Source organism: Nanorana parkeri, unplaced genomic scaffold, assembly GCF_000935625.1.
Source record: "Nanorana parkeri isolate BGI_ZX_2015 unplaced genomic scaffold, ASM93562v1 scaffold1252, whole genome shotgun sequence".
NCBI lineage: Eukaryota > Metazoa > Chordata > Amphibia > Anura > Dicroglossidae > Nanorana > Nanorana parkeri.
In genome coordinates, this window is record NW_017307520.1 from 132,227 (window position 1) to 145,605 (window position 13,379).

The window sequence follows — 13,379 nt, forward strand, 5'->3', positions numbered from 1 at the left end:
CCCGCTCGGGGGGGCGTGTCTGAGCAGACGTCTAAAGACGCCCGCTCAGATCTAGAGAGAGAGGTAGCCTCTAGAGAGGTAGTTAAACAATAACAACTGGGCGGAGCTGGCCAATAGGAAACAGTTGGGTGGAACTATGTGTCACTGCTAGCTCCGCCCAATTGTTTTTTTTTTCTTTAAAAAAAATCTTCATTTCTTTTTTTAAAATTAATATTTATTTACATTTTTAAAAAGATTTTTAAGCTTTTTTTTTGTTACTATTTTCATTGATTTGCTATTCTGCTTGGTACCATGGAGGTACCGAGCAGAATAGCCGAGCGGCATTCGGCTATTCACTCACTGCCGTTCGGCCCCTATGTGAATAGGCAGCGAGTGAGCTGCCGGAGCTTCGGCTGAGTCGATCCAGATGTTGGATCGGTTGAGTGGACGTTCTTCTGAACTTCGGACCTAAGTGCAGCCAAAGGAAGCCAATGTACGGCTGATTTCATCGGTACTGAGCCATAGTGAATAGCCAAACGTTATTCGGCTCACTTCACTACGGCTCGGTTATTCACTTGCCTTCCGCAGCTTTGTGAATAACCCTTTTTGTTTTGGTTTTTGCATATCATATGTTGCCCAGACCTGTGGGTTTGTGGTAGCACACAATTGAGCAAATGTAAGTGATCTAACTGCCTTTTGAATTGACACCAGCACATTTGGTTAGCAAGTATAAAGCCTTAGGCTAACGATACATGTACTCCATGGAACTGAATGAGTGAAATCACTTGATTTCCCCAACCACGCTAAACAGTTTGGATGGAGGAATTTGCATTGCCGCCTACTGTATTCAAACAGCTGGCACGAACAGTGATTGCCTCTAGTAGCGTGTAAGTATATGACCTACTATATTTATAGGAAATATTTTTTTTTTGTTACAGCAACATCCTGCAACTATCCAATACCTTTGACATTCCAGAAGGAAATGTAACTGTAGAAAACTATGATAATGCCCTCACCCAATTAAATAATACATATCCAGATGTGATTGCATCTCTTAATCTTCCAACATGTGATTTAAACAGAATTTTGTCCGAGGTAAGTTTACTTCTTCTAGTAACTGAAATATATATTGCAAAGTGAAATGAAACAGGAGAATAGACCATTAAATAAGAAAGTCACTTTGTTGGGACTTTGAAGCTGCTAAAAAAAAGAAGAAAAGGTGAATTATTAAAAAAATTGGTGCATCCAAAAGCAGACACAAAATGGCACCTAAGAACAATGATGAAATAAGAAATGTATTTATAAATATAGAATTTTTATTTCAGTTCTGTTTCTTAACTATTGATACCTAAGAATCAATTAAAAGGTTGAGTTAAGCTCATTAAAGAGGAGGTGTGTATCCAGAAGAAGCTCATCCATCTTCCTCAATTATGACAAATTAAAGAAAATAATGGTGAAAGCTGCTACAAAGTTGGTGCACAGTGTAGCTTGATAATGCTAAGGATAGCTTCTGCAAATGTTGCATTTATATCAAGCATTCAAAAGCATAGCATTTTAATCTCAATAATTTCGATATCATGCTAAAACACTGAATAATGCTATCCCCCTACAAGTCTGAGGCTGCAGTTTCCTAGGCCTGCACCCTCGCATTAGTATCCTTAATTATCTTCATCACCATTGCCATAGAGAACATGTTTACTAGTCGAGGGATCATCAGCCCCATCCTCAAGGTATACTGCATCTCAGAGATATTACCTCCTCTTCTCCTTCAGAAAAGATAATCAGCTTCAGCGTTTGGTGCATACTGGATATTTAAGACTCCTGACAGTATCTTTTGTTGCTGTGGGTCTCCACAGATTATATTTTTACACTTGATTTCCTATATCTGCACACTTGTTGCAGCCATTACAAGGGGGATACCACTATCTCTGATGATGTTAGTTTGTCATTCCAGCTCTGGAACAGAAGGGAAGTGAGGAGATAGACAGGGGTTGAATCAGGAGAGTCCAAGAACCAATAAGCAGTACAGCGTTGAATTCCAAAGACGTAGACAGACGGGCCGAGGTAAGGACAGGCAGCACAGTTTCAGAAGCCCAAAGTTCAAGCCAAGGGTCAAGAATCACAGGCGGTGTTTGGATAAAATAAAGAAAATTAAAAAATGGCACTGGCTGTCAGGATTGTGGATGGTGTATATGTGTCAATAATGTGTCTTACCTACACATTGTTAGGGGCTCCAGGGATTGTGACAAATATGGAGAAAGTAAGCTTTTTGTTTACTCAGTAACCTAATAACTTGTTCTGGGCCCTGGAACCCAGAGGCTTTGTAGAGCTTTGGGTGGAAAAGCCTCCATTCCTAGGTCCACATTTTACCTGGTAGCAGGACTCTTTATTAGTTTTTGTGGACAGGTCTTTATACATCTGAGCTAACTGATTATCAAGGTTCTCTCTCCCTTTCTCTGCCATGAGCTCCTGCTGCTGGTTGAAAAGGCTGACTGCTGACAGAATATTAACCACTTGAAATCCGCGGTGTTAAACCCCTTTCCTCTCCAGGCTATTTTTCAGTATTCAGCGCTGCGGTACTTTGACTGACATTTATTCAGTCATGCAATGCTGTAATGAAATTAATTTTATACCATTTTTTGGGGACAGATAGAGCTTTCTTTTGGTGGTACTTAATCACAGCTGGGGTTTTTCTTTTTTTATAGTAAGGAAAAATTACCAAACATTTTAAAAAAAAACTGTTTCCCCTATATTAAATTATGAAACATTTATTATTACCCAATTTTTTTGGTAAAATATAAAGATGGGGTCACGTCGGGTAAAAAGACAACCAAACATGTCAAGTCTTAAAACTGTGCGCGCCCGCGAAAAATCAAAAAACTACAGTACCCAAAATTGGCCATAGGCGACGCTTTAAAAGCTTTTACCGCTCATCAATTTAGTGTTATCAGTGATTGATGGCCTTACAATTATTGCTCTTACGCAGACGTTCGCGGCAATATGTAACATGTGTAGCGCAATTGTCGTCTTCATGCTGGCGCATCTGACGCATATTTAAGTTTATATGTGCGGAAATGTGGGGGTGGGGGACTTAAAAATGTTTTTGTTTTTGTTTTACTTTTTTCATATGTGACTTTTATTATTTTTTAACTTTTTTTTACACTTAATGTTATTGCTATCACATAGGGCAGGGGTGCTAGATCTACTTTTAAAATGACGAGCTACGTGAGATCTAAAATGAAAAAAAACCTCCCTCGCTCTCTCTCTCCTGGCTGTCTCTCCTCGCTCTCCTGACTGTCTCTCCTCGCTCTCTTCTGGCTTGTCTCTCCTGACTGTCTCTCCTCGCTCTCCTGGCTGTCTCTACTCACTCTCCTGACTGTCTCTCCTCGCTCTCTCCTGGCTGTCTCTCCCCGGTCTCTCCTGGCTGTCTCTCCTCGCACTCCTGGCTGTCTCTCCTCAATCTCCTGGCTGTCTCTCCTCGCTCTCCTGACTGTCTCTCCTCGCTCTCTCCTGGCTGTCTCTCCTGACTGTCTCTCCTCGCTCCCTCCTGGCTGTTTCTCCTTGCTCATCCTCCTGGCTGTCTTTCCTCGCTCTCTCTCTTTCTCTCTCTCCTGGCTGTCTTTCCTCACTCACTCTCTCTCTCTCTCTCTTCTGGCTGCCTTTCCTTGCTCTCTCTCTCTCCTGGCTGTCTTTCCTCGCTCTCTCTCTCTCCTGGCTGTCATTCTTCGTTTTCTCTCTTGTCTGTCTCTCTTTGCTCTCTTTCCTGGCTGTCTCTCCTCTCTCTCCTGTCTGTCTCTCCCCGCTCTCTCTCCTGGCTCACCTTGCTGTATTTTGCAAACAGTGTAGTGCAACAGGCTGTGTAAACGAATATTCTTTGATGTAATACATAGCACTTCAACCACCAGAATCAACCAGAAAGGTGTCAGGGAGCTTGGCTCGGCAGACTCAGGCTAATAGGTAATCATGTGTGCACAGCTAAATACATATACCAAAATGGAATGAAGGGGCCGCCATTCACACCCTTTGTGATCTACCAGCATCAGCTTTGAGAGCTACTGGTCGATCACGATCTACCTAATGGGCACCCCTGACATAGAGGGATAACAATCCCCCTATATAATAGCAAAGGCACACTGGCAGGTCCTCTTTATGGAGACATAAGGGGTCCCTAAGACCCCTAATGTCACCCGGGGACCCTCAAAGAAGCTGATGAAGCAGAGATCTGCTTCATCAGCTTCTTCCCTCTGGCTACAGCAGCCAGAGGACTGACAGGTGAATGCGGTAGTGATGTATTACACATTACTTCCGCATTCACGCTACGGAGGGAGATCAGCAAGGAGGAAGATGCTGATCTCCCTCCCATCTGCCTCCTGACACCCTCCCGAGTTGGTCCCGGGCCGCAGATAGGGCAGTGGATCCCGGGATTGAAGGTGAGGGTGCAGGAGGGGGGTGTCACGCTTGCTGTAGTGGCAAGTTGGGGATCACAACCTCGGAGTGTAGCAATGGTTTGGTGGTTGGAGACGGCTTCTCAGGTTCGAGTCCCAGGAGTCACTCCCAATCTTAAACGGGGAGTTTGGGACTCTAGCATCACAATTGGGGGTTGGAGACGGCTTCTCAGGTTCGAGTCCCAGGCGTCATTCCCAATCTTAAACAGGGAGTTTGGGACTCACAGCCGTAGGTAACAAAAAAAACAAGTTAGATGCAGAGCTATTGCGTCATAGCCTAATACACCACTAACTGAGAACAGATGGTACGTTTGCAGGTATACAGGTAGTAATTTGCCACTCAACCACTGATATGCCAGGGATTTCCCCTTAAGGTACAGTTCAGGTAACTCAATACAGTCTGTATCCACTCAAGAGTTAAAGAGCCAAAAGGTCTGGTTTCAGGCTTCCCCGGAGGGATACTTGAGTTTGGGAGCTTCCGGTCCAGAAACAAGGAGCAGGTTCACAGGCTGGTCAAGATAGAGTCCTTCCCAGGCAGGGCTGAAAGAATCAGAGGTTTGGAGAGGTTGGGTTCAGGCAATGAAACAGCCGGCTGTTTACAATGGACGGGTTTTTTCTGCCCGTGTGCGTGCTAGGGGCACGCACGAGCAGAAAAAAAAAAGCCGTCTATTTACGGCAACCTACCAATGGGAGTTTGCCGTCCGTCCGGGCGGACGACAAGCGGTTAAAAAGGTAAAACAGATGCCCATGTGTTTTGGGGAATCTATTAGGGTGCACCCTGTTAGTCAGAACTGATTGACTTTAGTGTCTTGAACAAACAGTTATTTTGTCTGTTTTATGCTATGGACTTGATGTACAAAGCCCCCCTGCATTGAACCTGTGTTGCTGCATTGCTGAGTAAAAATACAGGACAAAACTACTTGGACTGTTCCTGGATGCCCTGTCTCATGCTTGATTCCCCACTGCTACTACTAGTTGAGCATATCCCCTTTACAACTTGATGCTCAGATCTGGGCAGTGCCTTAAAAAGAGACAACTATTATTGAACAAAATGGAGGAGCTTAAAAAAAAGAGCTCATATTGGCAAAGAGATAACCACATAACCACCCAGAATATGGGACGGCTGACTGAAGCCCACAGGAACAGAAACATGACCCTGTTTCTAAAGCAGCAAATACAAGCCTTGTTAGAGAGGCAGTTGATGGCATAGGGGCTGACTTCTACACCTCAACAGCTAGTACAGAGCACTTAGTGGAAAGCAAGATAGTAAACAAACACAGTTCAATGCAGGAGAGCATTGTACGGCAAGTCCATAGCATAAAACAAACAAAATGTTTGCTTGCCCAAGCCAGTATCTAAACTTATGTCAGATCCTGGCTAACAGGGTGCTCCCTATTGGGTACCCCAAACAAACAGGCAGCACAAGGACCTTTTGAGTGTTCTGTCAGAAATCTGCTTTTTCTACTCAGAAGTGAGCTCTCAAAATAGATTGAGTGAGAACCCTCAGCAAAAGTAAGCCAGCCTGTGTAGAGCTGGGATAAAATACCAAAGCTCTGCAAAGCCTTGGACCCACACAAGAACCCACACAAGAACGTATTGGGATCTGATAAAGCAAAAATATTGTTTTCTTCAACAGACACAAATCCTGGACCCCCTCACCATGTGTAGCTGAGAATCCCAGGTAAAACATATACACCATCCACAAACCTACCAACAAGTGCCCCACATATCCTCTACCTCTGCTCAGACCTGTGGGAAGAAGCATTGTTATGCCAACATACAGTAGACACATGGAAGCCCACAAATCAGCTACCCCTTGCTAGGTCCCTGCAACATTTTTTGTGCATCCTCTGAAATGGCATTTCTCTAAGCCTCAGGTATCCGATTAAGTTTTAACTTTACTTTGTGTAAGGCTTAGTCCCAATGCCCTGTGTGATAGAGGGCAGTTGGATGTATCTAGGATGGCAGATATGTATCTCCCAGATTCATGCTGTATACTAAAGTTTTTCCTCTACGGAGAAGTGCTGAGAGGGCTGGGGACTTGAAGATAACAAGTCCAGCTGAGGCAAGCTAGCTTGTTAGGGCCTCTATAAGATCTCGCAGCCTGCCAAGGGAGTTGCTCTACCTGGGAGACAGATGAGGTCCCTGTCCAGGAGTCAGGAGGACTCCACCCTGGAACCCGCCTGTGTGTCAAGTTGATGATATACAACCTGTGTGGCAAGTTGCTGAATACACCTGTGTGATTAAAACCAGGCTCTGTGGCAAGTTGTTGAGGAGAACCTGCGTGGCTGAATGAAGAACCTGTGTGGCTGTGAGAGATATAGTCAGGACTAGTCTGAGAGAGAAACAGATAAGACCCAGGGTCTAAGGTTAAAGGAGTAGGTATTTGCATGCACTGCATGCATGTTTTGGGGGAAAACCTCTTCAAGCAAAACCTTTGTGGACTGTTGAGTTTTGTGTCAATAAAAGTGGGCAAGAAAGCCATTAAAAGATTTAAGCAAGTGGAGGTGTCTTCATGCTCTACTTTTTGAAGTGAGTTCTCACACCTGGTAAATTATGTTAGTTTGGCCAGGTAATTCTGAAAACACCTCGCTTTTTTCTGCAAGAACTCTCTCACCTCCTGAATCTGAGAAGTAGACAGGGTCTCTGACTCTGAATCTGTAGGTAAGTAATTTTTAACAACTAATACAACTCTTTGGTTCCTTTTGACATGAAAGGGGCTCCTTGGTGTGTGAAAATTTCCCTAGAAATACCTGTATTGGAAAGCAAGTGGAACAGCTCTTTCACTATAACCCTAGAGAACATGTTTCTAAGAGGGACAGCTTCTGGATACCAGGTGGCAAAGTCAAGGACTACCAATATGTGCTGGTGCCCTCTGCTGGATATTGACCGTTATGGTGGCCTCTGGCAGGTGATGCAAGCTCACATGTGGCGCAGAGCCTAAGTGACAATTTACCAGAGCTCCTCATGGTGGAGATGGGCTGGGCTGGGATGCTCCTACCCAGTGGGTGGCAAGAACAGAAAGGCAACAGTGTTTTTCAAGGTTGCAGACAGGAGAGTAGGCAGGCTCAGGCAGAGGGCCTGGTGGGCGGCAGGCAAAAGAATAATCAGGTCGAGGCAGGGGTCGAGGTAAATGGCAGGTGAGAGAGTATTTAGGTTCAGGTAGAGGTCTTGGCATGTGGCAAGTGAGAGGATATAGAAAATATATAAATGGGGAAGAAAGGTTTATAAATGCATATTAAGTGATTAAATTAGTATTTCATGGTGAGTCCCCTATTAGTAATTTAAACAAAGAAAGACACCCAAAAAGAGCGGATCCCACCATTCATCCAAATATGCAATAGTGTCAAATAAAATGTAATTTATTAAACTAACTTTGTCTTTTTAAAATTCATAGAACGCATGTATCACAAACAAACATTTACATAGGAAAGCACTCGGCTAAGTAAAAGTGCATTTAGACAAAACAATAAAGTGATCGGTGCACCCCTGTAATGGATTTGCTTTTTGGGATATACATTTTCCAGAGAGAAAAAGTATCTTTCAGGTTAGAGAGATTTCAGTCCCGCAAATGATAATAGCAAAATCGTATTTGAAAAATAATTCACTTTTTGTTATAATGAAAGGTAAGTAGAGTGCACTCACAATAGCTTTTGTCCGCTCATCAAAAAAGTAGAGGAGGTCCACTGTCAAGTATCCACAGGTACAATGAGCAGACTTGTAACACGGCAGAACCGATATCTTTAACGCAATGCAAGGTTTTTTTGTGGATTCTGTGCAGATTTCAAACGGCAATTGCCACCACCGGACACATGCTTTCCCTTATGTGAAATCCGTGTCGATCTACTAAACCTCCTGGTTTTTTAAAATAAATATGGAGCAAGGACCAGTTCAGGCAAACTGAAGTTGCACTTTGAGAGTCCGTTTAGCGCTAAATACGTTATGTCAAGAAAGTTTCAAAAGGGATTTCTCTCTTGATGCCTTAAAGTATCATTTTTAATCACTTTTTTGGAAAGGGGTGTCCATAGCCGAGGCAGTCCAAGACAACAACCCGCTGCCGCCTTGATGCTATACACCTCCCACCAAGGCTTCGTCGGAAGGGCGTTGTTCAGGATAGTCAGAGGATAGTCAGGTAAGAGCAGGGGTTAAGGCAAGTGTCAGGTGAGAGAGTAGTCAGGCCAACCAGGCCAGCAACAGACAGGTGACTAAGAGGTAAGTATTATAGTTCTTTAGCTCTTGGGTAGCTGGCGACAGGACACAACACCAGCCTCTGGCACATGCAGACACGCAATAACAGATACATTTGGGATTCTGTAAATCCTAGAGGTGTTGGAGGTCCTTGGAATCCTGGAAATTTGAGTACCGTAATACCTTAACCCCAGCCCTAACACTTACCTTAACACCAATTTAGCTTAATCTTTTATTAACCCCTATTCTGTGGCATAAACAGGTCATCTTGCATAGGGAGCGTCTGTGCAGGTAGGAAGCAGGCCCTTGCTAAAATCATGCAGCACCAAAATGTTGACACCAGAAAAACCTGAAAAAATAGTTTTGGATACAAAAGTTATTGTGACAGTTCTACAACAAAGGTATTTATATTGCTATAATAAAACATGACTATAAACATCTTTTGTACATTTTCCCCTCCATAGGGCGTGGAAGGAACCGGACTGGCTTTTATTGTGTTCACTGAAGCTATAACAAAGATGCCAGTGTCTCCTTTATGGTCGGTTCTGTTCTTCATCATGTTGTTTTGCTTAGGCCTGTCTTCAATGTTTGGAAATATGGAAGGAGTGTTGGTACCATTGATGGATCTCAAACTTATACCAAAATCATGGCCAAAAGAGGCTGTGACAGGTGAGCGGAGATATTAGTACGCAAGAAAACAATGTGTTATAGAAATACACACTGGTCCGTACAACAATAAAATAATAATAATACTTGTATTACTTATTTATTTATTATTATAAGTATGTATATAGCACCAACAATTTACCTAGCACTTTACATACTGAATATTCACATCAGTCCCTGCCCTCAGGGAGGTTACAATCTAAGGTCCTTATTAGACATGTGCGATTCGTTTCGGAAAGATTCACTATTCGGACGAATTTTCATTATTTGGAGATTCGGATGTATTTGAATCTCTGAATGACAGAAATGACGAATTAAAATGAATCCGAATTTCGGAAATCGAAAATTTCAGACGAAATCTGTTAGTGGTAGTCTGTACGAATTTTAGTTTGTGGACGAATTTTAGTTGTAGCAAAGGGACATTAGACAAAAAAAAATACTTTTTTTTTGCAGTCTGCAGAAGTGAAAAAAGAAAAGCGTGAGGTTCTCCCCAATTGACACCAGACCCTAAAGGTCTGGTAGGAATGATAGGAGGGACCCCCCAAGTGAAAAAAAAGTGGGTGGGGTTCCCCCCAAAATCCCTACCAGGCCCTTTAGGTATGGTAGGAATTTTAGGGGGAACCCCACCCCCAAAAAGTGGGGAAAAAACCCTTGATCTGAGCACAGGCCCAGCAGGGCAGGAAAGTGGTTTCTTTATTTACATTGACGTTTAACCCTTTAGTGAATGAGTTGGGATACAAGTACCCCTTACTCATTCACAAGGGGGGTGCCCCCTTAATTAAAAGGGTACCCCAGTGCAAATAAGGCCCCCTGCCCGCAGACCCCCACAACCACCGGGTCAGGGTGGTAGGGAAGAGGCCCTTGTCCCCATTAACATGTGGAAACCCTCCCAACATTCCTACCAGACCTAAGGGGTCTGGTATCAATTGGGGGGGAACCTCACATTTTTTTTTTCTCTTCTGCAGACTATAAAAAAAATTTAAGATTTTTTTTTTTCTAATGTCACTTTGCTGCAACGAAAATTTGTCCACAAAGTAATATTCGTACAGACTACCACTAACGAATTTCGTCCGAATCCGAATTCTGAACCGCATTGACGTTCTGACCCGAATCCCAAAAAACGAAATAACGGAAAATCTGAATCAAAATTAAACGAAACTAAACAAATTTTTTGCCGGTGCAAATGTCTAGTCCTTATCTCATATGCATTTATGCACACACAAACACACACCCGGGCCAATTTAGGCAGGAACCAATTAACCTACCAGCATGTCTTTGGAGTGTGGGAGGAAACCAGAATACTTGGAGGAAACCCACACAAGCACAGGGAGAACATTCAAACTTAGTGCAAGTAATAATATACTTGCCAGTCAGTATATCCAAATAGTTGAAAATAGAGACACACACAACATACTTGGACAAACAGATTCTGTTTTAATTCAATACTGCTTCAAATGTATGTTATTTTCTGGTATAGCTATTAATGCAAAACAAGTTATTTTAAAGCAAATAAATGGCACACACAAGAAATTTGGAAATTTCAATGATCAATGACTGCATCGCTTTTTTTTATATTTATACGTTTTAGTTCTAAGATCCCTGCCTGGTCTTGTTGCAAGCTGTTATACTTGAAAATAAAAAATGCATACTGTCAAAAGCAAACAAAATATGCAATAACATTATTTCTTTCCTATGTCAATTTCATTCAATATGCTTTATGTGATCTGCAGGTACTATATGTGCTGTCTCATTCTTGATTGCGTTTATATTTGTTCTGAATTCTGGAAATTATTGGCTGGCATTGTTTGATGGATATGCTGGATCAATTCCTTTGCTGATAATTGCATTTTGCGAGATGGTTTCTGTTGTTTACATATACGGAATAGACAGGTAAGATAATTGAATATAAACAGGTTTCAAATATCGGTCCTTTAGAAAAGTTTTACTGTTAAGGCACATTGTAATAATGAAGCCCTTTTACTTGTATAAATAGACCTCACTCTATATTTTTTCTCTTCCAATCTATCTGCCAGTACTGTTGAAAACTATAAGGTGTTAGTAAAAAAAATTAAGATAACAAGTTCCCCAGGAGGGTGGACATCAGTTTTATACGTCCCATTGGTAAAGCATTTTAGAGAGTCAAATGATGAAAAAAACCTCTGAATAACAAAACTAATCATAGCAGTCCTAAGTAGGAATGGGTTTAGATATCCAAAGCATGAGGGCTTGTTCACACGACGTCCGGATTCTGAACAGTTCGCTCCTGCACTAAATGCATCCCAATGTATCCCTATGTGTTTTATGGCTCCAGTTCTCACCAGCGCATTCTGTTCCGGGCAGAAAAAATACTGCATGTCACATTTTTTCCGGTCCGGGAACGCACAAACGCGTCAAATGCAACAAAACACGCCGAAAACGCACCACACTGCAGTTAACAGCTGACAGCCCCACTCCACAAAAAAAAAGGAACTGGAACGCGGTAAAAACGCATCAAAAACGCGCTGCACACATAGCACCGCGTCCACAGATCTGGACCAGAAAACGGTGTGAACAAGCCCTAAGTAGAAAATCGACATAGCAACTCAAGAGGCAAGCTAAGGTTTGACATGTTTCTTAAAGTGGATCTTTACTCCCTTTCACTAAAAATCACACCAGCATGCCACTCTTCATGCTGATATGAAGTCGTCTTACATTCATTAGTTAAATAAACATTTTTCTTTTACCTACAATTACTGGTCCTCTTAGGCATTATTGATGTTGCCCATGCCCAAGAGATGCATCCTGGGAAGGTTACATCATAATGCATTGCTGGTAAATCTCATCTGTAAACTGCAAATTCTTGTGGGATTTCAGGGAAAGGAATTTTTTTCACTTAAGATTATGTGCATAGTCACATTCAGGAAGTAATCTGCCCTTAGTAAAAATGACCACTGTGAGAATAATGAGAAGGAAAAGCAATTTAAGGTATGCAGAGAATAAAAAGCCAGCAATTATCTATAAGCATCTGTTTGTGGATTGCCATTACTAAACATTTCTAAAGGTGCCTTTGTTGTCATTTTTAAGATAAGGGTAAAGTTTCTCTTTAAGTTGGTGTGCTTTTAAGATTGCAATATTGTTATATCTTTTGTTTTGCTACAAAGGTGCTTGGGGTTCTGGTGTCGGAGAATTTTTGCTTCTCACTCTCTCATTTGACTCAATCATCTATGCTAATATGCAAAATCCACGGAGTGTACAGACCTTACTAAGGGAACTGGACAGCTGTATGGAATGTTTTGTTGTCTACAGAAAACATTCTCCTTGCTCTTGTGCTAGGAAAGAAGTGCAGCAAGTTCTTTTGCTGCCTCATTGCTGTTCCCCCTTCCATGTCGCAGGTGTTCCCCCTTTGGCATCGCAGGTGTTCCCGTTCTTTTTTTTTCTTTGTCTTTTTTCTTTTTCATAATAAACCATTGTACAACAGTTTATATTGCACCAAGCACCACATACGATAAAGTATTGCACCCATGCACCAATTTCCCATCCCACATTCTCTAATAACATTTTATAATAAGCCCCACATCATGTCTGAAAGGCCAACAAGGAGACAGGTGTGTGGCAGGTGCATATAATTGGAATTTTTTTACAGCAGGGCCCATTCCTGAGCTCATCAAGAGTAACTGTGAAGGGGTTACAGTGTGGAGGCACCAACACTGAAGGCCCATTTTTTTTGCAAACCTGTGTGACAGGTATATATAATTTGAATTTTTAGAGCAGGGTCCAATCCTGCACTCGTCAAGAATAACTGAAGGGTTATGGTGTGAAGGCACTGCCAACACTACAGGTCCAATTTTAAAGCACCTGTTGTTACTTTCATCCAACGTCTGCAAAAGAGGCACCAGAATTTATCCACAAAATCTCTAACCTTGTTCCGAGTGTCCTAAAATGTGTTCTCTTCATACAGGCTGCCACCCCAAGCAGTTGTTTACAGAATTAAAGGAAAACCAATTATTGGCAATTTAAATGTCATTTTTTTCTTCATAAATTTCACTTTTTGCTGCAGCAGGTTCTATATATCGTACAGATGTGCCACTCTACAAGCAGTTTAAGGGGACCCCCCCCCCCACC

The 13,379-nt window shown here is 42.3% G+C and overlaps 1 protein-coding gene across 1 annotated transcript in view; it reads left to right on the forward strand.

Annotated features, from left to right (window-relative positions):
• Nucleotides 1–13,379, forward strand: part of SLC6A19 (solute carrier family 6 member 19) — a 71,418-nt gene that overhangs the window by 50,583 nt on the left and 7,456 nt on the right. Inside the window, exons 8-10 of the mRNA XM_018568852.1 lie at nt 918–1,074; nt 9,077–9,281; nt 11,009–11,168. Of these exons, the coding sequence (XP_018424354.1) occupies nt 918–1,074; nt 9,077–9,281; nt 11,009–11,168 (522 nt within the window). The remainder of the gene's footprint in view (nt 1–917; nt 1,075–9,076; nt 9,282–11,008; nt 11,169–13,379) is intronic.